This window comes from Coffea arabica, chromosome 3c (assembly GCF_036785885.1).
Source record: "Coffea arabica cultivar ET-39 chromosome 3c, Coffea Arabica ET-39 HiFi, whole genome shotgun sequence".
NCBI classification, from domain to species: domain Eukaryota; kingdom Viridiplantae; phylum Streptophyta; class Magnoliopsida; order Gentianales; family Rubiaceae; genus Coffea; species Coffea arabica.
In genome coordinates this window covers 40,878,787-40,905,836 of record NC_092314.1, presented here as the reverse complement: position 1 = coordinate 40,905,836, position 27,050 = coordinate 40,878,787, and the positions used below count along the sequence as shown (strand labels likewise).

At 36.7% G+C, this 27,050-nt stretch overlaps 2 protein-coding genes, 1 long non-coding RNA gene and 1 other non-coding gene across 4 annotated transcripts; 3 read left to right on the top strand and 1 right to left on the bottom strand.

Annotated features, from left to right (window-relative positions):
- Nucleotides 1-71: 71 nt before the first annotated feature.
- LOC113735952 (uncharacterized) lies at nt 72-1,346 on the bottom strand. Its single transcript, XM_027262911.1, has one exon. It carries the CDS (start codon nt 1,344-1,346, stop codon nt 72-74), a length of 1,275 nt encoding a protein of 424 aa, XP_027118712.1.
- A 769-nt stretch (nt 1,347-2,115) lies between these two features.
- LOC140038210 (small nucleolar RNA R71) lies at nt 2,116-2,222 on the top strand. Its single transcript, XR_011842005.1, has one exon. It is a non-coding gene; the product is annotated as a small nucleolar RNA R71 (small nucleolar RNA).
- A 9,210-nt stretch (nt 2,223-11,432) lies between these two features.
- Nucleotides 11,433-11,826, top strand: LOC140038149 (uncharacterized). The gene is made up of 2 exons (XR_011841969.1): nt 11,433-11,526; nt 11,636-11,826. It is a non-coding gene; the product is annotated as an uncharacterized lncRNA (long non-coding RNA).
- A 3,789-nt stretch (nt 11,827-15,615) lies between these two features.
- Nucleotides 15,616-17,631, top strand: LOC140037739 (trans-resveratrol di-O-methyltransferase-like). The gene is made up of 2 exons (XM_072082742.1): nt 15,616-16,440; nt 16,784-17,631. Exons 1-2 carry the CDS (start codon nt 15,658-15,660, stop codon nt 17,090-17,092), a joined length of 1,092 nt encoding a protein of 363 aa, XP_071938843.1. The 5' UTR covers nt 15,616-15,657; the 3' UTR covers nt 17,093-17,631.
- The last annotated feature ends 9,419 nt before the right edge of the window (nt 17,632-27,050 follow it).

Here is a 27,050-nt window from a genome sequence, read left to right as displayed (position 1 = left end):
TTTGAGAATCTCTTTCATCACCACCTCCTTCATTGCGGGGTTGAGCTTGCGTTGATGCTCTCTCACGGGTTTTACGTCCGACTCCAAAGGATGTGATGCATGCAAATGAATGGATTGATGCCTTTGATGTCTGCTAACGTCCATCCAATTGCTGGTTTAAATACCCGTAAGACCCGTAAGAGCCTCTCTTCTTGCAACGCAGTTAAATCATTGGCAATGATTACAGGCAAAGTCTTGTTATCTCCCAAGTAAGCATATTTCAAATGCTGGGGCAGTTCCTTCAATTCCACATTAGGTGCCTGTTGAACAGAAGGTAGAATCCTTTCATTAGAAGTGGGTAATGGTAGAAAAGAATTTTCAAACCTGCCTGGAAGCGGATGTAGTGAATGTAAGGACATGATAGCTTCTTTGACTTCCTCCTCCTCCATGTCGTCCACTTCTAAATTGGTCTTGCCTTGTTGTAAGACAAAGTCCAACTTGTCCCTCATGAAATTCTGTTCAAAATTCTCTTGCACAATGGTGTTAGTCATGCCAACAAAATTTACAGATTCAGTATCCACAGGATGCTTCATTGCATCAAAAATATTAAAAGTGACCTTCTCTCCATCAAATTCCACAGATAAAGTCCCTTCATGTACATCTATTTTAGTCCTTGCTGTGCTCATGAAGGGTCTACCCAAAAGAATCACTACTGAATCAGTAGAGTATGCATCATTCATATCAACAATGTAAAAATCCACAGGAAAAATGAATTCATTGACCTTTACTAGAACATCTTCAACTAGGCCCTCAGGGTAGACATTCGACCTATCAGCTAGTTGAATGATTACCCTAGTTTCTTTGAGGGGTCCTAAATTCAAAACTTTAAAAATTGAGAGAGGCATGACATTTATTGAAGCACCTAAGTCAAGCATGCTTTTTTCAATTCTTTGATTGCCAATTATGCATGGTATAGTAAACATACCTGGATCCTTGCATTTCTGGGGCAACTTCCTTTGAAACATCGCTGAGACATTCTCCCCCACCTTCACCTTGTCATCCAGACTCAACTTATTGCGGTTAGTGCATAAACCCTTAAAAAATTTAGCATATTTAGGCAATTGCCTAATAGCATCCAATAAAGGAATATTGATCTCCACTTTCCTGAAGGTGTCCAAAATCTCTTGCTCAGATTCTTCCTTTTTGGCTCTTGTAAACCTGCCAGGAAAAGGAGGAGGAATGTCAACTTTCTTTGAGACTTCAGAGGATTGTTTCTCATCTTCCTCTTCCACCTTCCTGGGTACTTCTTCTTCTTTGGCATGGGCACGCCTAGGAGACTGTACCTCCTTGCCACTCCGTAATTGCATTGCACTGGCATTCTCCTTGGGATTAGGAATTACTTAAGATGGTAACTTTCCTCTATTACTATTTTCCAGGTTGCTCATGGAAGTTGCCAATTGAGACATCTGTACTTCCAAATTCCTAATGCTAGCACGAGTCTCTTGTTGAAATCTGTGAGACTCCTGCTGAGATCTTTGAGTCTCTTGCTGTAATTGACTCGTGCTTTGGGCCAGTGACTTCACCATATCTTCAAGAGACATGTTTGAATTGGAAGTGGATGGTTGTTGCACTGGTGGCCGTGGCTGGAAATGTTGTTGAAAGCCAGGGGGTTTTGAAGCATAGCTAAAGTTAGGATGATTTCGCCACCCTGGATTGTAAGTGGGTGCAAAAGGATCATTCCTTCGTGGAGGTGGTCCAGAAAAATCTTCCACTATGTTGGCTTGTTCAGGTGAATCCTCCTGGAGAGTTGGGCACATGTCAGTCATGTGTCTGGGAGCAGCACAGATACCACAAGTCTTCACAGATTGTAATTGCCCTCTTGCCATTTGACGTACCAGAGAGGTAAGCTCAGATAGTTTACCCTCTAAGTCAGAGTGATTCACTTCATTGACCCTTCTTATTGCTCCATCAGCTGTCACTCCAAATTGTTGGGAATTTCCAGCCATGGTGGAGATCAATAACGTGGATTCGTCTGTGGTCTTGTTAACCAGAGCACCGCCACTGGCTGCATCTAACATGCTCCTATCCATGGGTCATAATCCCTCGTAGAAATATTGTATTAAGAGCTGATCAGGGATTTGATGATGCGGGCAGCTGGCACACAGTTGTTTAAAGCGCTCCCAGTACTCATATAGAATTTCCCCATTTGCCTGCCTAACTCCACATATTTCTTTCCTTATATTGGCGGCTCTAGAGGCAGGGAAAAATTTCTCGAGGAATCTTCTCTTCAATTCTTCCCACGTAGTGATGGATCCAGATGGCAGGTAAAATAACCAATCTTTAGCCTTATCTGCCAAAGAGAAAGGGAAGGCTCTCAATTTGATGTGGTCCTCAGTGACTCCTTGAGGTTTCATTGTGGAGCACACCACATGAAATTCCTTCAAGTGTTTATGTGGGTCTTCACCTGCAATACCAAGAAAAGTAGGAAGTAAGTGAATAAGACCAGATTTAAGCTCAAATGCCTCTTCCGTGTTAGGAAATGTAATGCATAATGGCTGCTGGTTCACATTAGGAGTTGCCAACTCCCTCAAAGTTCTTGGGGCTGCCATTGCTACTCGGGGAATATGCACTTCTTCTTTTTCAGATTCACTTGATGAATCACTGGAAACAAACTCTTGCTTAGATTCTGAAGGTGACGTTGAATCTTGTTGCTTACGCAACTTTGCCTCCTTGGTCAACCTTCTTGCAGTCTTCTCAATCTCTGGATCAAATTCTAATTCTTCTGTACGAGAAGATCGAGGCATAAAATAAATAAAACTAATAAAAATAAAAATAAAAACTAAAGCCTGTGCAATAAGTCACTTAAAACACCAGATCCCCGGCAACGGCGCCAAAATTTGGTGGGTGTCAAACCACCAAAAATAAAATTTATATTAGACCTACTACCAAAACTGAATGAGTATAGTGGTGAATAGGGTCATCTCCACAGGGAACAGGTAGGCAAATCACACAGGAAAATGGGGGGGGATTTTTAGCAGTAGTACCAACTAATTAAAAAGGAATAAAAACTGAAATTTAAAGTTGATTAAGATAGCAGGAACCAAACTACACAAATAACAATTAATTAAACAACCTAGTCAAGGAATTAATCTTGGCACCAAAGCACACAACTGATCACAGATACACGGGACAATTCATATACTCACGAATAAACTGGTTATAGTGGTCAAGCGACGCGCCCAACTACCAATCTTTCCTTAATTTTATGGTAGTCAAGAGACGCTCATAAACTACCCTCTTGTGACTAGACAACCCTAGAAACGCTCACAGGATTTAATGTAGCTACAGCATTAGGATTTAGAAAGACCCAATTCTAGATGACAAACACACATGCGGGTTTATTTAGGCTAGATTAATTATCCCCACGATCCAAATTAGACCGCTTGCGAGGCGGTGAAGTTGTCTCGTTTGCCACTAATCAAGATGTTTAAAGGCTACGTGCCAACATCCTAATTGGCTATCAATTATTTAGACAATCGAATAACAGGCCTAATTATCCAATAAATCTAAACAATAATAACTCAGGGAAAAATAGAGAATAATCAAATACCCATGAACATATAAATTAAAAATAAAACAATTAAAACGATCTCACAGTTATGGTGCTCCAATCCTTGATTTATTCCTCAACTAGATAAAAGAACTAGCCTTGCCGCATAATCATGAAGCAATTCAGAGTTTTCATGGAGTTTTTGTCGATTGAGGAAGTAGTAAAAGATGTCGGCTGCTATTTGCTACTTGCATTCCAGAGGAAAAAGAGAGAAAAGAAAAACAAAAAGACAAGTCCAAGACAGAAGATGCCCTAGTCTATTGCTGCCCTTTTATTTATAGTGTTGCCGCCGCTTCCCTTTGCTTGTTGAATTGGAATTTGTTTCCCACAAGGATTGTTTCCTTATTTCCCTCATTGGATTGTTGCCAAAAGTCCTCTTCGAATTCTATTTCCTCTGCTACTTAAAGGTCTTCGCAGCACTTGCTTTCCAATTCCAATTGGTTTCCAATTCTCCTGTGTTTCCCAAAAGGATTCCTTTTTCTTACTTTCTTAGTTGTTTGTTGCCAAACGACTTCTTGCTTTTAAGGTTTCCTGATCTCACGCATGGTAAAAAGGTATCTTCCAATCAGAATGGTTGTTCCAGGGGTTGGGCCCGTGATCCGGCTTTTTCACGCAACTCTGTGTTGTCTGGCGTGGGCACGCCAGAGAAGCAAGAGTCTTCTGGATTTTTGCCTCCCTTTTGTCACTTTCAACACTAATTGCCTGTAATTAACACCAATACTAATTATGAGCAGAAATCCAATACTTTGCATACTATACTGCCAAAATTAAGACCAAATAACCACAAATAAAATGCATAATTATATCCCTATCAACCACACCTGATTTAGCTATTAATCCCTGTAGCTTTGGTTTTTGTACACTGACTCAAATTTTGACACTTAAAAAATGAACAAAAAAAAAGATAAATTAAAGTAAGACATTAAGATTGTGTTAGAGAAAATACTAAAAGAGTAAATTTTATATACACGGACAGCGTATACTAGTTGATGTTTCTTTAATTTTATTTTATGCTAATTTAAAAGGATAGGAAGGGACACCACATCAGCTTTAGCAAATAATCCCTATAGCAGGTCCAGTAGTATTTTGGACTCCAAATGTACCGCGCCAAAACCCCTACTTTGCCTGATCTAGCAAGCAGTGATTTTAATGGTAGTGACTCTATGGTAATGGAAGACCAAAAAGTCTTCAATTACCACTCCAGAGAAAATTCGACACTTTTGTCTTGATTATTCACCAAGCCATAATATCAAAGAAAAGGTATTCCTAACTTCTCTGCACAACTCTGTCTCTGTCTCTCTCTCGACAGTTTTCTCAGACCCATCCTCACCGCCCTGCACTTGTAGGCTCTACTCCAACATAGGTTAATTATACTGGAGCCAAGCTAGAGATGGTTGAGTTTTCTTGTTTTTCTCTTTCCTTCTGATTTCGCTGGTCATTGACTGGATTCTATATGAGATGGTTGAGGGTTTCGGGATTTTTGGTTGATTTTCTGTCGTTCTGGTGGGATGCTGGGGATTCATGGTGAATTGGAATTTTTGAGTAGCAATTGGTGGTGGGTTTTCCAATTTATACAAACTTGAACAAAACTTAGTTTGTTGAATTTCAATTGACATTTTGCTCATTTTGATGGAGACGATTTGTAGTATTTGAGATAAATTTGTGATGTTTTGGGTACTAGTATGGGTTCTAATGTCATAGGCTGTGGTTGCTGGCCGGTGTTTGGTGATGGTTTGGCTCCAGGGATCAGCCTATTCCATTACAAAGCAAGAAAAAAAATTGAAGAAAAAATGGAAATCCATTACAGTAATAAAAAGAAGGGTAAAATACATTTTACTCACATGTGATTTAGCGATTTTTCATATAACCCGACTATAGTTTCGAAAGTTATATATATAACTCCCTTATAGTTGGAACTAAAGTGTCAAACTAACCCATGAAAATATCGAAATTATTCTTGTTTAAAAATTAAAATAGTTGAAATGACCAAAATATATAAACATAATATGCACGACATTCTAATCTCATATAGTTTTATATTTTATCATATATCCCCTTATGCTTTATATGGAAAGAAAGAAATAAGAGAACATTTCAGAATACCGCTACACCAGCTGACAAAATAGTTGCTGATATCAACAAAGTAGTACAAATGACTGTTATTTCATGGCCAAGAGCTCCTCGCACCAAAGAAAATTGGCAACTAGTTTTGGAATGGGGTTTGCCCCAATCCTGTTTGCAGGATTAGACTCTTTAGCATGTAGTAGTAGTACTAGTCATGGTTTTCATTTTCTTTACATGATTAATGAATTATATATGTTAGGAAATTGGCTTAATTTCTTTTAGTCAAGATTCCTATTTGGTGTGGGAACTAGTTTCCTAATTGGATTTAGTTACTTGAAGTAGTAGTCAAGTAAATTCCTATTTAGCTAGATACTATTTTCTACTCTATATGAGTTTAGGAAATAGTATTAGTTTTCAATTGTTATTTGGTTTTTTGGCAGTAATGTTCCCTATAAATAGGTGGGTTGGCATACTACAAAGACACACAAGAAAGAAGTGAGAGAGTTCTTAGTGGGTGAGAGGGTTATACAAGAGTTGGGGCTTGGGAATCAAGTTGTAATCTTGTGGTGTTTTTCTCATAGTAAGAACAAGTTTTTCTCTCCGTGGATATAGGTTTGGTAATTAAGCCGAACCACGTTAATTCTTGTGTGTTGTTCATCGTTCATGCTAGATATTGTTTTCTATTAAATTGTTGGTCTTTTCCTTTTCAAATAATTGGCCTGATACCCTAACAATATAGTGTAGTTACACTTGTGACGTGCATGTATATGGAGACTTCTGACTCTCCTTTGTAAAGCTTTCCTGCATATCAATAAAGAACAAACATTTGCCTAAAAAAATGATTCTAGAATATTAAATATATTTTTGTGTAGTAACCATGCTTATATACAATGTTTTAGATTTCATAGACACTGATATGAAGAACTTAATTTCAGGTGCAAAATGTTATTTTAACTTGCAGATTTCCTGTCTGAAGTTGAAGCTGAGGAGTCAATTAAAAAGTACACCAAGCCCTCTAGAAAACTCCTTCAGGACGAAATGCTTATTAAAATATTTGGGATTAAGGATGGCCATGGAGAAAATCCATGTACCCATACCCATGAACGCTGTTTTGAGGATATAGTTTACGGTGTAATGGCACCTGCTGAACACAGATCCACTGCAATTGCTGGATTTCTTGTCCAGCAAAGTCCTCCTGCTGTTGAAGCTGCTTGTCAAACCTGATGTTGTCATGATCTATATTTTGTATTGTGTAAATCTCTTATTGTGGATGCAATATTTCTCCTCGGGATTTTTTCATTGTCAGCAACAGGTTGTTTCATTCTTAAAGTAACTTTGAGACAAAGTTGTCTTTTTCTTTTCTGTATTATTTTCTAAAATTCTTAAGTAATTTCACTATCAACAAGCACACAACAAAGCAGTAGCTGGCCTAACATTTGGACCCACTCTACCACTGTCTTCCCACGTGCGCGCCCACACACACACACATATATATATGAGCTTTTTTTGAGGTATAAGAGTTTTTAACGTGAAACGATATTTTCTTACCATAAATTAAACAAAGAGAATAAGAAGAAAAACTGCTGATCTTATGCTGAGTCACCCACAAAAGTTTTTACACCCAGAATGTTTAAGTGATATTTTTGAGTACATACGTGAGTACTCCATTTTGAACCCCCATTAAGCCATTATCAAAAAGTAGTAGTAAAGTATTACGAGTTGGAAAAAATATAGTTTTGGCCCCTGATGTTTAGCTCCTTTGCAGTTTTAGTTTTTAAAATTTTGTTAAAAACAAATCTGATTCTCAATGTTTAGCACATGTGTAGTTTTAGTCCGTAAAATTTTAGCAATAGTAAATCTGGTCCCCAGTATTACAAATTGGAAGCATTATTTAGGACAATTGATGGATTTTTTCAAATATTGACGGAATCAGTCATGACAATCACATGTTTGTTGAATTAAATTTCTTAAAAAAGAAGCAAAATAACTAGTAATGTTGAACAATAAGAATAACTTACATGATAGAACGTTAGTAACTAATTATTAAAGAATATATATATGAAAAACTAAGTACTATGATTTGTTGATTAAAGGTAATAGGATTAGAATATGAAAATGAATTCTAGATCGATGAATTGAATGCTTCGAAACCTTAGTTAATTAATTTGGACATAAGCAATTAGTCCTTATTATTGTTATTTAAAGTTTGCCACTATTTTGATTCTTTATTTTGAAATTTAATTTAATGGACACATGATTAAACATGACTACATTTTGTTAGTATTTGAGAAAAATTCTTCAAATGTTCTAAATCTGCTTTTTATTGGATACACTGGGAACCAGATTTGCTCTTATCAAAACTTTAAGGACTAAAACTATACATATATTAAACACTAACAACCAAATTTACTTTTGCTAAAATTTTAAAAACTAAAACTGTACAGATAGAAACATTAAGGACTAAAACTGCATTTTCCTCAAAACTCGACTTCAAGTACATAATATAAAAAGTATTCTGGTTTTTTTTTTAAAAAAAATAAGAAACTGTATAAAGCAGCAATAAATGAAATAGGAAGGCCATATGTTTCACGAAGGTGTCCTTCGAAAAATACTATTTCCTTCCTTTCATATTAGATGATACGAAATAATTTGAATTCTATATGAAATATGCTTAGAGAGAGAGAGAGAGAGAGAGAGAGAGAGAGAGAGAGACTATTGTGTTAGTTATGATTTTATGTAAATGATAAAACAAAGTAAGTCTGATAGACTAACTAGATGCAAGGAGCACAAGAACAAGGAAAAAAGACTGATTAAAAGCCATTTGGATTCCTATTATTTTGGCATTATCTAGAAAAATAGAAAAATCATTAAAATACCCTTCATATTTTGTTAAATGAATTTTTTTGCCTATCACTTTTAAAATGTTAACTTTACCTCCTTTATAAATTCAAATTAATAAATTTTGGTACCAAATCAAGTTTTTGATAACTTTTGAGCCTGAAAATCACCATTTGGTCCACATACAGTTATTTTTTATATACAAAAAGGTCAGGTTCCATTTCTTCAATGGCACAAGTGAATATAGATTAGGTCAAATCCCGTTTTTTTAAGAGAAAAAAATAAATATGATTTAGATCAAATCCTATTTCTAGGAACAAAAATGAATATGGATCCAGTCATTTATTTAATTATAAATGGGATATAACGTTTTTGCCCCTAAAAAATGATCATGCATTGGTCACGTGTTGGATTCAAGGTAAAACGTGGTAAAAAATCTAAATAGCAACCAAATTTTATCGATTTGATTTTGTGAGGGACATAAATTTAGTATTTCAAAAGCGAAGGGTGGAAAATTTTATTTGATGAGATGTGAGGGACATTTTGAACAATTTTCTCTTAGAAAATCTTTTCAAATATTTGTTGTACATAATTTTTGAATCATTTTTCATTTAACATACATCGCATCATAAAAGTTGTTATAGTAAAGAAAATTCCCAAAAAATGCAATCCCTCTGATCTACAAAACTATTGATTTGAAAAATTATACAAGTGCACGGATTTGTATGGATTGGTGATTCTTAATTATGTGATAAAGATTGAATAGATATCATGAAGGCCCACCAGACCTTTGATTGGTATTTGGTTCTTGACTAAAAGAAGAAAAACAAAGAAAACTTTTGGAGACTTGCCTGCTGAGGACTGATTGGTGAATATGACTTGTGAGTAGTCTAGAATGTGTGCTAGTGGTGGACCTTTGGAGTTTGGATTCTATTCTTGTTTGGTATAGTAGGCTTTTACTCCTCGTTAACGTTGTTACTGCCTTCCACAAGCCAACCCCATTATCTACTATTCTACTGGTAGTGCTTTATTTGTCTCTTGTTCTGGTTTGGTTTATTTGACGGTCTGGCAATGGTGGTGCTGATTGTGGTCCTGCTGCTGGTTGAGTGGTACTAATCTCTTCTTCAAGTGAGTTGCTACAGATATCAAGTTAAATTTGGATCAGTAACAAGTTAAATTTGCATTCAGTTGAATTGTTGGGCTGCATTGATTCTACATTTGAGTAAATTAGGACCACTACTGATTATTGATTGCAATCGTTGCTTTGTTGAAAAATTGGTATAGACCTTGGGTGCCTCACATGTACATTCTGTTGATTGGGTTTGCCATTTAAGTTGCTTCAGTATCTGTGGAGTGCACCAGTGGTACTGGTTGGGGTGTTTTGACTAATATTTGTTCTTTCTAATGGGTTGGCTGCCTGATTAAAAAGGGAAAACTTGTGATTGTGTGGTTATTGTCTAATTTCTATACTGCTATTGCTAGAATTGCCGCTTCTGAGTTGAAAATTAATTATCCACTTGGAGACTTTGTTGAGATTTTGGTTGGACAGAGTTGTGCATTTGCTGGTTGAATTGAGTTATGATGTCTCAGAACTTGGGCATGTACTTCACCACGTTGGTTTCCCTCCGCAGCTGCCAAATACCCTTAGCCACTCGAGAGGGAAGTTTCGTTGTCCTCTTCACTTTAATTGCTTTAATTCCTCCATTGAGGACAATGTAGGGTCTAGGTGTGGGGGGGCAGCTGTGCTAGTATCTTTCGTTCATTTTCATTTTCTTCTTTTTAGTGATTGGCTCGTAAGTGCATGCCAAAATTTGATGTTGGATTGTTGCCTCTATTTCTACTTTTGCCAATTTTAATAATAAAAGGGTATCAAGTTAATGTGGTTGAATCCAAAAACATCTCTTTGGTGAATATCGATGATTGTTTTACTCTTATAATTTTTGGTTAACTTTCCTAGGCATAGGGAATGATTATTGGCATTTTCATGTGAATTGGTCCGGTTATTAACTTTAGTTCTCCATGTTTGAAAATGAGGCTAGCTGATGCAAGTTTTCTTTTTGTTCTTGAGTTATATTGAGTTTTTGTGATTTTTAGCTATGCATAAACTTGACTGTACTCCGCTAGTATTTACTACCGAGTAACCGGGAATTTTCACCAAAAGTGTTGATTCTCGCGTCAAAAGGTAGTAATTGCTATGAGTACGTGGTCACGTGGCGATAGAAGCTGAGTAACCGGGCTCTTTCATCTGGCCAATGTTGGAGTTCGCGTCAAAAGGCTCTAATGGCTAGCGACTAAGTCTTTTGTTACTATTGAAAAGAAGAATAAAAAAAAAAAGAGAGAAAAGTAGAAAAAAAATGTGAAAAAAAAGTGAATGTTGTGTTAGTGTATAATAAAAGTCAGCTTGCCGATTTGTGGATTTAATGTTGAGATTTTGGTTAATAGTTGGACCATTTGCTGATAAATGTTATGCGTCATTCCTTTTTCTTAGATTAGTTAACCTGAAATTAGAGGAGTTTGTGGTTTAGAAGCTAACCAAAGTGATATTTCTTGGATCTTATTCACTGATGCTTGATTATTGTTTTTCTTGGTATCTTGGCAATTTGTGAGATAGAGCAATAGTCACTATCAAATATTGGTACTTGTCTGCTGTTCTCATTGATAGGGTGTAATTTTATCATTTATTTTATTATTAATTTTCCCTATTACTTGACCCGATGTGGATTAATTGCTGGATTCTACTCATTTTTAGTGTTTTGCATATATTCCAGGGAGTAGAACGAAAATATGATAACAAGTGCTAATTTGACAAAAAAGGAGTCTAAGGCACAGAGCTCACCCCAGGGGCATTGTTGGCAAAGGCAAGCTTATGCCCATTTTAGTAATTGCCGAAGACAAAAGCATTAAAAGGAGCAACGAAGGGCTGAAGGCAAGGGTCTTCTTCTTCGTCTCCGGAGGGGGAGCGCCGCACAGGAGGTCCTCTCCGCAAGGGGCCGCCGCACAGGAAGGCCTTAGAGATGATTAGAGAGGAACGAATGGTACAGAGGGAAACCCAATCTTCAGTAGTTAGCTTTTAGTCTTTTGACTTTTCTTCTTCGGTTGTAGTAAAGACTCTTAGTAGTTGTTTTCTTCCTTCGTGAATGTCAGGAGCAAAAGAAAAGTATTGGACTATTCCTTTTTCTTTGCTTTGTGCTCTTTGACTTTTCCGTCGTGGCTCTGAGTAGTATTGCTCCCTGACAATGGCCGCGATTCTTGCTTCACTCTTGCGTGGATTTTGTTCATCGATTTCGCATGGGTTTTCCTCATCAATAATGAGCTAAATCCCTTTTTCTAGTTAAGGAGCAACGGATGCTTTGGATCGCCTAAAAATTGTGAGATCGATTTAATTTTATCTTTCCCTTTATTTATTAGTATTTGCATATTCCCTGATTGCAGTGCTTATGGTTGTTTAATTAATTGATTGTCTTGGATCCGGATAATTAGTTAATTTAATAATCTATTATCAATTGAGGTGTTAAATCCGTAATTGTTTAATTGTCTCAAAATAGTGATAACTGGCATGATTGGGTTTGTGTCAGGGGAATACGCGGGCTAATCTAAAATAACCCTGGTAGTGCGTTATTTGGTTAGAATAGGGCTCCTCTAATACGTAAAGCAATTGGGGAATTAAATTCTACGGGCGTACCTAGGATTATTTCTCAATTAGAGCAGTGATTAACGGGCGTACCTTAATCATCGACACAGTAAGGAGGGGTTGACTGTCTTCGCTTGTTTGGCAGTTATAACCTATTTATTGATAAATAATTGGAATTGCCTCTGCTTATCGATGATCAATTAGGTGAACCATTGCTGAAGTTATTTCTTGGCTAGATCCTTAATTATCACTCATTAGATTTTAGTAAATTGTTATTTAATTTCTAGTTGGCTATTTTATTTTTATTATTTTACTTTTAGTTGATTTGTTTAGATTGTCACTCCTGATATAAAACACCCCCCTTGTCACTGTGAATTTGGAAAGGACAATTACTCCCAGTCCCTGTGGATTCGACCCTGCTTACTGCTATCTACAGAAATTACTTTTAGTTTGAGCAGGTTTTATTATTGCACAGGCTTCGACAACCTGTCACTCATGCTTGAGGACAAGCATGGTTTAGGTGTGGGGGGAATTGATAGGTTGCAATTTTATCATTTATTTTATTATTAATTTCCCCTATTATCTGACCTGATGTGGATTAATTTCTAGATTCTACTCATTTTTGATATTTCACATTTATTTCAGGGAGTAGAACGAAAATATGATAACAAGTGCCAATTTGATAGAAAAAGAGTCCAAGGCACAGAGCTTATCCCGGGGGTATTATTGGCAAAGGAAGACTTTTGCCCATTTTGGTAATTTCAAAAGAAGAGAGCAGGGCAAAGGCCTCTATTTTACTGGAGGCTAGAGCGCCGCACAAGGGGAGCTTCTTCTTCCTCTCCGAAAGGGGGCCGCCGCACAAGGCCAGACAGTAGCAATAGGCCATTAGGATAGGAACTATTAGATTGCAGAGAACAAGCACTTTCTTTTTCTAGCTTCACTTTGACTTTTCTTCCTAGCTTTTCATTGCTTTACTCCACGCATGTTAGGAGAAAGCAATTTCTAGTTTTAGCGTTTGACTTTTCCATTTCGTCTTCTTGTGGTTTCTCTAGTCCGTATGTGAAGACCAAGTGAAAACATTGAATTCCTTCCTGTAGCTTGTCTTTCTCCTTGATTTCTCCGAATTGAATTTGACGATGGCCGCTACTGTTGCGTCAGCTTTGTATGGGGTTTTCCCATCAACAATGAGCTAAATCCATTTTCTCTAGTCAAGGGACAACGGATGCTTTGAGTCGCCTAAAACTGTGAGATCGATTTAATTTTATCTTTTTCTTTTATTTATTGGTATTTGCATATTCTCTGGTTACAGTGCTTATGGTTGTTTAATTAATTGATTGTCTTGGATCCAGATAATTAATTGATTTGATAATCTATTGTCAATTGAGGTATTAAATCCGTAATTGTTTAATTACCTCAAAATAGTGACAACTGGCACGATTAGATTTGTGTCAGGGGAATACGCGGGCTAATCTAAAATAACCCTGGTAGTGCGTTATTTGGTTAGAATAGGGCTCCTCTAATACGTAAGGCAATTGGAAAATTAAATTCTACGAGCGTACCTAGGATTATTTCTCAATTAGAGCAGTGATTAACGGGCGTACCTTAATCATCGACACAGTAAGGAGGGGTTGACTGTCATCGCTTGTTTGGCAGTTATAACCTATTTATTAGTAAATAATTGGGATTGTCTTTGCTTATCGATGATCAATTAGGTGAACCATTGCTGAAGTTATTCCTTGGCTAGATCCTTAATTATCATTCATTTGATTTTAGTAATTTGTTAATTAATTTTTAGTAGTTTCTTAGATTTTATTTGAACTTCTTTTATTGTCACCTTCTGCATAAAAACACCCCATTGTCACTGTGAATTTGAAAAGAAACAATTACTCCCAGTCCCTGTGGATTCGACCCTACTCACCACTATCTACAGAAATTACTTTTAGTTTGAGCAGGTATTTATTATTGCACAGGCTTCGACAACCTGTCATGGATATTAGGCCATTATTGCATTAAGCTTTGTTTATGCTACTTTTAATTCTTAATCTCCAATAAGATGTTGAAACAATCAATCTTTGGACAAGTTGCCTAGCCAATTTGGATGAGTTGCAACTCATTGAAATGGAGTTGAGGTAGGTTGCAGATGGTTGTGACAAAGGTTAATTGAAATTTGTCAAATTTAATGCGTTTTTAGTTGATCTCATTGTGTTATTTGTTTTTCATTTTTTTACATATATATTTTTCTCGATAGGCTCATCTTGATAGGGCGTTGTTTGTTGACTTTGTTAAGTTTATTCACAGAAATTATTGCTACGTGATTTATTTTAGCCTCGTGACCTGCGTTATAAATTCCAATTTCTTCTACGCTTGCAATCGAAACCATTCTAGAGTGATAAAAAAAAATTTTAAAAAAAATGCTAATGAAACCATATATTCAACTTCATAAACTCTCTTTTCCTCACATGTGTAATTTATCTTCGAAGGCAGATATGAACATGGCCTGCCAATTCACTCCTATCCCAATCAAGAAAACAGCAGCCTTTTTTTTTTTTAGTCTATTGTCTTAAGTGGATTTTATCCATTCAGATTTCTTCATAAAAGCAAATTAGCTTCCTGATAATGAAATGAAAAGGGTTATCTGCACACACCAATATCAAGACATATGCAAGTAATGTTGGAAACAAAACCAAAAGTGACAAAATATAATTAAAGATCTTTTTTTACACCAAAGAAATGTGTATATTTTTAATTCTGTGGCGTGATTCCTTTTTAAAATGTTTGAAGCCCAATGTTCCTATAATAGAGGAAGCCTAGGAAAGCATTTGACAGTATTGCCAAGCAGTGGTAGGTTTTGTAGGCCAAAATGGTGCAATGTAAGTCGAAATGACAGACTATTTGCACCACAACAAATTTAGCAGCCCATTCTGGCGTTCAAAATAATATGATCGGCCAAAGTTTAAATTCTTCAAATATCCAAATCCAAATTTTTTACAACTTTATATTTTTTTCTTGCGAGGATTTTGGTTAGTCTAACACTTGTATAAACTTTCCTTTCTCCATTCATACAATTAGGACGAAATCTATCCAAAATTACGTGTGTCAGGAAAAGACTGTTGAATTGTGGTGGACTCTAGTATCAAATTAATGGATTAAATCTTCTAATAATTGAGGCAAATAAATAGTTTTATTCCATTGAAGGTGTATATAATGACAATACTCATAAAATTAACTTATACTAGACGCCTAATAATTGAGTCTAGATCTTGAGAATATATGTTCTAATTTTATTAGAGTTTCACTCTTGACATATCTGCTCAAAGATTCACTTAATAATTGAGTTCATTTATTGCCTTTGGATCCTTGTTTCTGAGTTGATTTCATAGTTTATTCATTTTTCTAACCGGTTGTTGTCATATTATTAGAAGAAACTATTGCAACGTTATTCCTGTGAATCCCATACCCGGCCTATAAAATGCGAGTTCTACTTGTAATTCCCAACCAAAAAGCGAAAAAAAATCCTAGAATTTCAAACAAAAAAATGGATTTGGCTAGAAATATTGGTGATCATACTGGTGAGCTTTTTCAAGCACAAGCTCACATATGGAACCATATATTCAACTTCATAAATTCTATGTCCGTCAAATGTGCAATTCAATTAGGCATTCCAGACGTTATTCACAAACATGGCCAGCCGATGACCCTTGATCAATTGATTGATGCTCTTCCCATCAAGAATGCAAAAGCCCCTTTCGTTTATCGTCTCATGCAGATTTTGATCCACTCAGGCTTCTTCATTGAAGCAAAGATTCCTGGAAATGAGAATGATAATCAAAAGGGTTATCTGCTTACTTCTGCTTCTGAACTCCTTTTAAAGAGTAACCCTTTTAGCATGACGCCGTTTTTACTAGCCATTCTCGATCCCACCTTGACTGATCCATGGCACCATCTCAGCCAGTGGTTTCAGAATAGTGATGAAACCCCGTTTTATACTTGCCATGGCAGCTCACTTTATGATCTTGCAAGCCATGAGCCGCGGCTTAATCAATTCTTTAACGAAGCAGTGGCTAGTGATACCCGGCTGGTTAGTAGCGTGGTGACCAAAGATTGTAAGCATGTTTTTGAGGGTTTGAATTCATTGGTAGATGTTGGAGGTGGAACTGGAACCTTTGCTAAGGCAATTGCTGATGCTTTCCCTCGCCTGAAATGCACTGTGTTTGATCTTCCTCATGTTGTTGATGGCTTGGAGAGTAGTAAGAACTTGGCCTATGTTGGAGGTAACAAGTTTGAAGCCATTCCTCCTGCAGATGCTGTTTTAATGAAGGTATGAAATCGATGTTGCACGTTTTCTAGTTGACAAATTTTTTTTATAGTAGTGTTATTTAGATTTTTATCCTTATTGCCTGAGATCATAAGATTAAAATTCACCAATTATAAGAAGTGTCAATTTCAAAAGTAAGATTGAGTAGTAGAAATTGAGGTTATGCTTAATCTAAGAACTGCATCATGAAGAGGGGAAAAAAAAGAACAAAGTTTTAAACGTCAAATTGATTGCGTGTGTTTGGTACTATAAGAGAATAGTTTTGTTTTTGCTTTTTGACGCAAAAAGCTTTAAATGGGTTGTAATGTTTCTAACAAAAAAATTGATTGGTTTTGCAATCAAGCAGTGGATATTGATTGATTGGAGCGATGATGAGTGTGTACAAATACTAAAAAAATGTAAAGAAGCAATTCCTAGCAAGGAAAAAGGAGGCAAAGTGATAATTGTTGAAATGTTCTGCAAAAGTCTGCAGAAAGGGGAAGATGATCATGAGGCGATTGAGACCCAACTGTTCTTTGATATGGCAGTGATGGTTCTACTCAAAGGAAGGCAAAGAAATGAGAAAGATTGGGCGAAACTTTTCACGGAGGCAGGCTTCAGTGACTATAAGATAACGGCAGTATTGGGATTGAGATCTATCATTGAGGTTTATTAATTAATATGCTTTTTGAAAATGTTGTTTGTGCTAAAGAGCGATGAATCTTTAGTCAGGATGTTCAGAATAAGTTTTATGGCTTTGGAGTGTTTGTTTTACTCATTTATTGGCAATAGACAAATTGCCAAAGTCCAGTCTTGAAGCTGTACGTGGGCGGCTTATCAACTTGGTTCGTGCTTGTATCTTGAACCAGATTTACTCGCGAAGTTCACCGGATTTTCTGGCAATTGGGCATTGAATGAGAAGAGAAAAATTACAGCCGCTTGTAGGATCCTTACTAGTATAAATAAATGCCATTTCCTCAGTTGAAGGGCACCAAAGCTCAAGTGAAAGATAGGAAATGAACGAGTTCAATTGTTGAGTGAGTGTTTGAGCAGATATCTCAAGAGTGAGGCACTGATATATTAGAGCAACTATTCTCAAGAGTGAGGCTCAATTATTAGTGTCCAATATAAATTTATTTTGTGTGTTGTTATTAAATATATTTTGAGTGTAATAAAATTGTTCGTTTGCCTCCTTTATATAAAGGATTTAATCCATTGATTTGGTAATAAACCCCACCACAATCCAACACTGCAATGTGTCCAAATCCCAGCCTGGAATACACAGCAAGCACATTATGTATAAATGGTGTGGAGTTGAGGTAGCTAACGACAATAACTGTTTCCAACATTGTTGAAGTTGAAGTAGAGGCATCGCTTCCACTTTAAATTCAGCCATTACAGCTGAATGTAAGTTGAAAGAAGAACGGATAAACAAAATGTAAGTTTAAAAGATTTTCAGTTCTTAACTTGCCTAAGTTGTACAACACTTTCTAAACAAAATGTAACTCAATGTAAATTACTTATTCAATTTTGAAACAATGACATTGTATCTAATTAATATTCGTGTAGATCCATATATGTTTGTAATTTCAAAGTTATGTGACTTGCTTTTGGCTGCACATTATCAAAATTTGCCTTGTTGAGAAAATCTTTCCCATACATCATTTGGGACGGTGGCACCTGACAACCGTCCCAGCCCATTCTCCACAAATACACCTTTCTGGATCTTGCAAATATATTAGTCAACAAAAAGAGTACGCAGAAGAACTAAATTGAATTGTTATAGCCACTCATGGCTCCAGTTACTAATCATCATGCCTATCCATTCGTGTGGGTCTTATATGCTCTTTAACCATAAGATTGGATGCCTACCTGTTATACCCAAAAAGGAAAACAAAATCAACAGCGAAAAAGTTGGATTTGGGCATTAGCGAAAAAGTTTAGTTATATGACTTATATCTAAAAAGTTTTGACAAACATATGAAAAAATCCATGTCGCAAGCGAGACAAGCAATAGGCAATCTGATGGAGCAAATTGAGAACATGACAATGGCACACCATTGATGAAAATAAACCGTTCGTCTACCATGGAGCCGCGCTTGGTCAATGGTAAATGAACAGATAGCATAAATCAGGCAGCCTAACATAGTAAAAGGAGGGTTGATATTCGCCTGGTCTTATATGCACATTTAATATCATCCCAGCAAATTCTGCTGGAAATGACACGCACCACCTCCCCCCTTTGCTGTCAATGCATCATAGTACAATCGCCATCAGTCAATGTCAAACTAGATCCTGCACTACTAGAAGAGGGAAAAAATCGCAAATGTGTAAATCATGATGCTGGAAGACAAGAAATGGTCATTTGTTTCTTCAGCCCAAAAGAATTGACATTTTGACATCTGCACAATTCCAGAAGACATAGTTCGTGATACCTATGAAAACAACATGTTACACTTTTCAGATGCGAGTCTTTTAGCCGATGAAACTTGTTTTCTCAGACAGAAGAATCTAAGTTGGCCAAGTAGTCAGGGACTTCCCCCGCTATTTGGTTGAGGGTTCAAATATTGGACTCAACAATTGGGAGTGGGAAGGGTGGGAGGTTAAAAAAAATGGTTTGGCCTGGAAAAATAACATTATCTTACTTTTTACCACTAGCATTGCAGTTGCCTTGACGTGTATTATGGTCTGCAGTCTGCACTCACTAAAGAAAGGGTCGAAACCGAAAAACCGAAAAAACAAAATAATGATAATCATAATAAGATTATAAGAATTAGAAACTTCATTTTGTTTATTCTTTGTTTTATAAGAGAACCTCCTCAGTTGAATTCTATTTTACCTCCGTCCTTAGCTAACATGGAGCTGAGAAAAGCGATGAAATCAGCTCAAATGATGTGAATATTCGTTCGGAAAAATGGAATAACTGATTGTTGATTCGCTAAAAGAGGAAAAGTGTAAGTTTTAAGTTCTACAAAAGATGTCAGTATCAGTATCAAATGAGGAAGATGAACTGAGGTGACTGTGTTTCACAAGACGGATACTACTGTACTACTTACACCTGTTATGCCTTTCACAAGTTATTTGGTTGGAGAGATGAGATTCAGTCAGCAATTCCTTCTCCCCATGAAATATTGGTAATCCAGCTTTTCATGTTTTTGTCATAAAAGTATTTTCGTATTTCAAACAGAGAAAGAAAAGCACAGGCAACATATTGGAACACACATCCTAATGTGTGTGAATGACATATGAAAAAACTTCACATAATGCTCACGTGATACCAAAGCCACAGGAAACATAAGATAAATCAGCACATCTTATAAAAAGCACTAGTGTGAATTGTGGCTCGGAAATTGAAACTCAAAAGAAAAAAAGGGATAAGGGAAGTCTTTTGCAACGCACAAATCTCACCTAAGTCAAGGAGTACATCCAAGTTGGAGGACTCTTTCATTTTACAGCTAGAATGAAAATGGTCACTCTTAGTTGCTATTTTCCGACAATCAGTTTTGCTCTTGCATGTCCCGCCTCAATTCGGAATTGCTCTCCCAATCCAAAATGAGCCATCAGTATCCAGACAAAAGTAATGAGCTCACCACCTTTACTGAGCTGCTGAGCATGAGCATTTGCTCGGCAGTGACTGGCAGCATAGGACAACAGTTCCACCCACACTTTACTCATTATCTCCCACCTTTTCTTATCATTCAACTTTTTCAAATCCTTTGCAAGCCTACAGGCATCGAACAATATTGATTTGCTTCTATCTCCCTTCACCTCAATGGCTTTAACAAGAGCATTTACATTAAGTAGCTTTTCGCATGCATTTCTTTTTCGATTTGCTGAACTTGATTCTCTTCCAGTTAATCCATTCTGGGCTATGCAGCAGGTGATTAATTTTCTGCAAATTCCCAAGTCTGGGGTTCTTATAATTAGTTCTGATTTCCACCTGCTGAAGAACATCTTAGCTTCTTCACATGTGTCCCGAAATTGAATTTGTCCAATGCCAGAAACTGCAGACATCAAATTAGGCCTCATAACCAAAAGATACAACATATAATCAGATATAAGCTTACAATAATTGCGATTGGAATTGCCATCATCAGGACTCGTGCAATAGCATAGCTCAGTGGCAATATGCCACAGCAACAGGCTCTCATCGTATTCAACTTCGTCACCTACACTTGATGAAATGATGGGATATGGGTAGTGATTGGTGTAATCCAACAGTACCAAATCACCTCTTGCTGAGTATATCTCTTTAGCAACATTTGTGGTTTTTGCTTTGGTAGCTTTAACCTTGAGCTCAATAAAGATGAAATCCTTTAAGTCCTCTGGAATGACAATGTCCTCCTTGTAGTACATTTCATCAAGAACATCCTTGATTCCAACGGTTTCAGCTGCAATATCTAACCATCTCCAACGCTGATTCACACAAAAGTTTATCAAGTTACATTGCCAAAGGGTATTAGACCACCTTTTGGAACATGACAGCTTTTCACGGACTGCATATACAGTTGTTTTGACTGTGAGATTCTTAAGCTTGACTATGGTCCAGTCTGAGAAAATGAGCTTAGTAAAGGCTACAAAATTCAAGAGAACAGCACCCGAAAGCAAAATGTAGGTAGTAGCAACATCAAAATGGTTAATATCGGGTTTATGATGTGATGCAAATCTCTCAAAAGAAAGCACTATAAGTATAGAGCAGATCAATCGAAGACAATAACCTTTTTTACTGTGTACCACAGCCATCTTAGTGTAGAGAGTATCATATATGAAATTGAGCTCCACCTCCATTACTCTGAAAGCATCAAATGCAGACCTTTGGAAGAAAAATTTTCTGTTCTTACTGCGCTCATGAAAGCTAAACATATGGTCAACAATCAGGCCCCTAAAAGTGGTAAACAATTCATACCCATTTTGCACAATATCTATATCACTGATGTCTTCAGGACTCAAATTCTCTTCTTCTGGATTTGCAGAAGTCTGAGTGCCTCTGTCATGTTCCTTCACTATCTCTATCTCAACTGGAACTTGAGCAGCTTCCTTAGATGAGTACTCCACCATAAGCTGCATAGTTTGGTCCAGCATCTGGCAGTGGAAGCATAGAATCCTTAATATTACCCAAACAAGCTAAATATAAAGCCCGTGTTCGCTCAGCATATTTAATAGTTCCAGAAAAAATCAAGAGTATTGTGGGGACATAGAATACGTTACGCAGGGATTGTGAAAAAACATAAGCAACAGCAGAAAACTGAGTGATAAGCCCAAGCAGATGCCTAATCCACAGCTCATTGTCTTTAAGCGAGATGGCGGTAATATTATCAGGGCCACCAAGATGTGGCAATAGAAATGGAGCCCAAAATGCTGCAAGGTCTTGATTTACTGCAAATCTCTCAGGACAATTATTACTTTGACCGTTGGAGATGAGTCCAACAGCAAAAGCTGCAAACCAATCAGCAAGCAGATAAAATAACCAGATGGTAGCAGTCACTGTCATGTTTCCTGTTCTTTTACGTGATGCCGCACAGCATATTAACACCACTTGGAAAAAAAGACTGATGAGAACAGCAGCACGAAGATTCCACTCATCCCATAGCCTCTTTACTCTGTCTGGAATGGGGAAGGCCATGCAACTTTTTTGTTCTTTCCTCTCCTTTCCTCTCTTTATTCACAATAGCAATCCAGCTGTAAAGAAGAGAAACTGGACAGGAAGCAAGGACAAATTCCAGCATCAAAGACATAGACGATGGCACAAGATGGATTAGGCTTTCGTCATATACAAAATTTCTCAAGAACAACAGGTGAAAAAAGGTGAAAATCTGTATAAGAACCCCACCCCATTTGAGACTTCTAACAGAAACATGGATGCATTGTCTTTAAAATGAGGGTATCAAATGGAGCGCCAGGCACACAACATAAATGATTGACCTAAAGACCTTATTACACCGTAAATTGTGTCAATACAAACCAAAAGTTTTCCTACACATCCACAATGAGATTTCTAGCAGTATTTTTCTTCAAGCCTTTCTGGACTTTAGTTGTCTGTTATCATCCAAAACCTTCAATCATGTAGAAGCATCTGTAAATACTTCAAAACGGACTAACTCCATTATGAAGGTCTGGGGTAAACGGAAGTGGTTAACATCCAAATTCAGGATCCTCTAAAGGATTGTCGAGTTTTAGAGGCTTCTATAAGCTAGTGTCAGCTCAAAATAGGTCTATCAAAATGTGCATGGCAACCTTGCATTCGTGGTTTGCACGATTTTACCATTTTATAGCGCAAAAATCAAATTCATCATCTGATTCAACTCTCAGGCATTTGAGCATCCATTTTCAAATATATATATATATATATATATATATATATATATATATATATATATATATATATATATATATCATCTGACAATTCAGCAACACCAAGGTTTAAAGGTATATGTGTAATTTTTTCTGCTGTCTAGTTGGTATCCTCAAGAAAGAAAGGGGGAGGAGGGGGGGGGGGGGAACTTGCATATGAAAGTACAAAAATTGCACTTTATACTTCTGAACAAGCAGTGAGTCAATGTCAAATGCTAGCAACAATCAGAAGAATTAGGAAACATGACTGACATAGGATTGAACATCATTACCTGATTGACTTTTACTCTCTTTGGTTCTTCTTCTGCAGTTCTACTTCTTGTGTGCCTACAGTTTGTCATTTAGGTTATAAGAAAAAGTATAGTGGTCTGTAAGAGTAATCCGATTGAATTTTGCGGTAAGAGTGGTTTGTCCTTTTGAATTTTGTACCTCAAATCATATCATATTTTCACTACACTAAAGTATGAGTTGCCTAACGTAATTTCGAGCAACTTCAGTTGCATTTTCATGAAAGCAGTTATGCTGTAAATTTCAACAAATCCAGTGGCGTTTCATTAGTTGTCGTCTGGGTTTGACCTCCTGCTTCAAATCAAACCCTAGTAGCCTTTCCCTTATCACTGTATCGCCGCTGCCGTTTCCTTCTCTCTCCTATATCTACGGCCATAGGCCTGAGAAAAAAAAAGCCTTTTTCACTCACCACCATCCGAAGTGCCAAACAAATGTATAGGATTGGAAGAGGAGTCAAACTATTCAATATTCGAATCGAGTTTTATTTGATAAAAGTTCATTCAATTTTGATTCATCAATTAATTAATTTAAAATTGAATAATATTTTATATTCGTTGAAAAAAATTATTTAATTTCGATTTGACAAATAAATTATTTAAATTTTAATAAAATTTCAAACTCGTTAAAATAACTAAACAAGTTTAAATACTATGACATTTGATTTTATTAGACTCATTTACACCCTCTACAAATGTCTTTCCTCTTTCTTCACTTCTCCTCCCTTCCTCTTCGCGGCTTTGGTGTTTATCCAAGGACTAGGCCCTCTCCATCTCCCTCTCTTTGCACAAAATTTTCATTCCTCCTACATCCCCCCACCTTTCCCTTCTATATATTTTGGATCCTGGACTTCCTCCGGAAAGACAAGACTACTTTTTATGTTTGTGCCATATCGATTAGAGTTAAGCACACCATGTGATTGCTATTGACATGAATTGCTAGTTGTGCTGTTCTCGATTTTCCTTCCATATCGAGGTCCGATTTTTCGTTCATTCGTACCAGACATTGGGAACAATAATAGTGAGTAGCAAATCTTCCTTCTTGGTTGCGATCATACCAGCACTGATGCAGCGGATGCCATCAGAACTCCGAAATTAAGGAACCATCAGCCTTTGGGCTTGTGGCCACCATCCCACCAATCACCACAATTAAATGTGGATTTGTTTCAAAAAACCCAGACGAGTACGTAGTGCACCCATTTGGTCCGGTGGTAGTTCAGTCCTTTCCGGATTATCCCTGGACCTCGTTAGATCCACCCCCTCCCCCTAGTGTAGAATAGATTAGGATATACTACAATTGTCGTCTCCGGAAAAAAAAAAGTAGCAGATCAAAATAAAACCCTATTTGATAACTCACTTCAGCACTTAAACTTGCTTAATATATTCAGATCTTTAACATTTCTAGACATGTTTGATAACAAGAAATTGAGCATTTTAATTAATTAAATGGTTCCAAATTATGTTGGATTTCATTTAATGCAAAATAAGCTCAAATATTATGATTTCAGTATTTATAATTTAATAATTTAACGGATTCAGATGTCGGTTTTCAAACGTCAGATTTGAAATTTCAATTTTGTCAAACGTATCTTAAATGAATGAACCTGAAAATATTAAATAAAAAAAAAAGCAGGTTTGGCTAAATAGTTTACACCTTATGTCCACCTCGAAAGACATGTACAGCTAAATGCTTATTACTAGTACATGTTGTGATTGAGTAGCTTAAGCGGCAATCCCCTTGCCTTTAATTACATTTAAACTAGCAAAATATGACCGTGCTTGCGCACGGTGGAAAAATATTTTTGAATATGCCCATTAAAAGTTAATAATGATAAAAAATTGTGCTTAATTAGTTGTTAATTTCTTAAGGAGAATACTTTTTAATAGTATAATTCAGTAGTTGAAAATAAATTGCATACATGTTTTAGGCGTTCGGAAAGAATGAAGCGGTACTATAATGAAGCATCTTAGCAAAAGATGGATGCAACCTGGAAGCCAACAAATGGGTAAATGGTGGTATAGGCAAACGATTAACAAGAATGAAACTTGTCTAAAGCAAATAATTCTAAATTTTATTTTATCTATCTTGATAAGAAAAGCATCATTTATCCTTAACTTAAATAGTAGCTAACATGACAACTAATTTTACACTGGCAAGCTGATCAGTCTATCCTACTTGCAAGTTGGCCACAATCTTTGGAAATTGAGCAAAACTCATGCTTGCTCCGTTACAATTGCTTTTTACCCTCGCTCAACTCTGAGAAAGTTAAAAAAAAAAAAAAAAAACAAGAAGCTAATCTAATCTAAATACATGTGAATCAAATGTAGCAAGAGTGACAAATCATTCCCATCTGAATTAACTTGCCCTGTAACGTTCAATGGATCATTCTAAATAACACAATTGAGCCATTGGTACTGTTGCCGTAGTTGCCTCCATTTTCACCGGCTCTAGGCAGGATTTACCTTCAAACCTTTTCGCCATAACCACTATAAGCTTGCCAAAACAATCACATCAATCCCACGTGCCACCAAGTTAATAAGTACAACAATACCCAAATCCGGACTGTATTAATTTGCTGAGACCACTGCTGACACATTCCACCAGTTCCACTCGCTTTCGTTAATTCTCCAAGTAAACTAATTCCAAAAGGAAACCGTTGCAAAGGATCCTTAGAGATGATGATCATGGCAGTGGGTCATAACAATTGTCTGGGGTTTTTAGAGAGGGAAAAATGGAGAGGTGTTGACAGGTTGTCGAAGCCTGTGCAATCATAAATACTTGCTCAAACTAAAAATAATTTCTGTAGATAGTGGTGAGCAGGGTCGAATCCACAGGGACTGGGAGTAATTGTTTCTTTTCAAGTTCACAGTGACAAAGAGGGTGTTTTATATCAGGAGTGACAATTTAACCAATCCAACTAAAAATAAAATGATAAAAATAAAATAGCCAACTAGAAATTAAATAACAATTTACTAAAATCTAATAAGTGGTAATTAAGGATCTAGCCAAGAAATAATTTCAACAATGGTTCACCTAATTGATCATCGATAAGCAAAGGCAATTCCAATTATTCATCAATAAATAGGTTATAACTACCAAACAAGCGATGGCAGTCAACCCCTCCTTACTGTGTCGGTGATTAAGGTACGCCCGTTAATCACTGCTCTAATTGAGAAATAATCCTAGGTACGCCCGTAAGATTTAATTCCCCAATTGCCTTATGTATTAGAGGAGCCCTATTCTAACCAAATAACGCACTACCAGGGTTATTTTAGATTAGCCCGCGTATTCCCCTGACACAAACCCAATCATGCCAGTTATCACTATTTTGAGACAATTAAACAATTACGGATTTAACGTCCCAATTGATAATAGATTATCAAATTAACTAATTATCCGGATCCAAGACAACCAATTAATTAAACAATCATAAGCACTGTAATCAGAAAATATGCGAATACCAATAAATAAAAGAAAAAGATAAAATTAAATCGATCTCACAATTTTAGGCGACCCAAAGCATCCGTTGTCCCTTGACTAGGGTGAGGAAATTAGTTCATAGTTGATGAACAAAATCCACAAGAAATTGAAGCAAAAGCTGCGGCCATCAATTCGGAAGTTGGGCGAATTCAATTCGTCTATTCAATAAAGAAAGAAAGCTACAAAAGGTACTTCATAGTTTTCCTTCGGTCTGGACATCCGCAGGAAGCAAACCACTAAAAGACGAAAAAGGAAAAGTCACAAGCTAAAACTAAGAATTGCTTCCTCCTGACATGCGTGGAGAAAAGCAATGAAAAGCTAGGAAGAAAAGTCAAAGTGAAGCTAGAAAAAGATAGTGCTTGTTCTCTGCAATCTAATAGTTCCTATCCTAATGGCCTATTGCTACTGTCTGGCCTTGTGCGGCGGCCCCCTTCCAGAGAGGAAGCAGCTCCCTCTTTTCCTGCGCAAGTTTTCTATATAAAGTAGTGCCCTTGCGGCGGCTCCTGTGCGGGAAAATG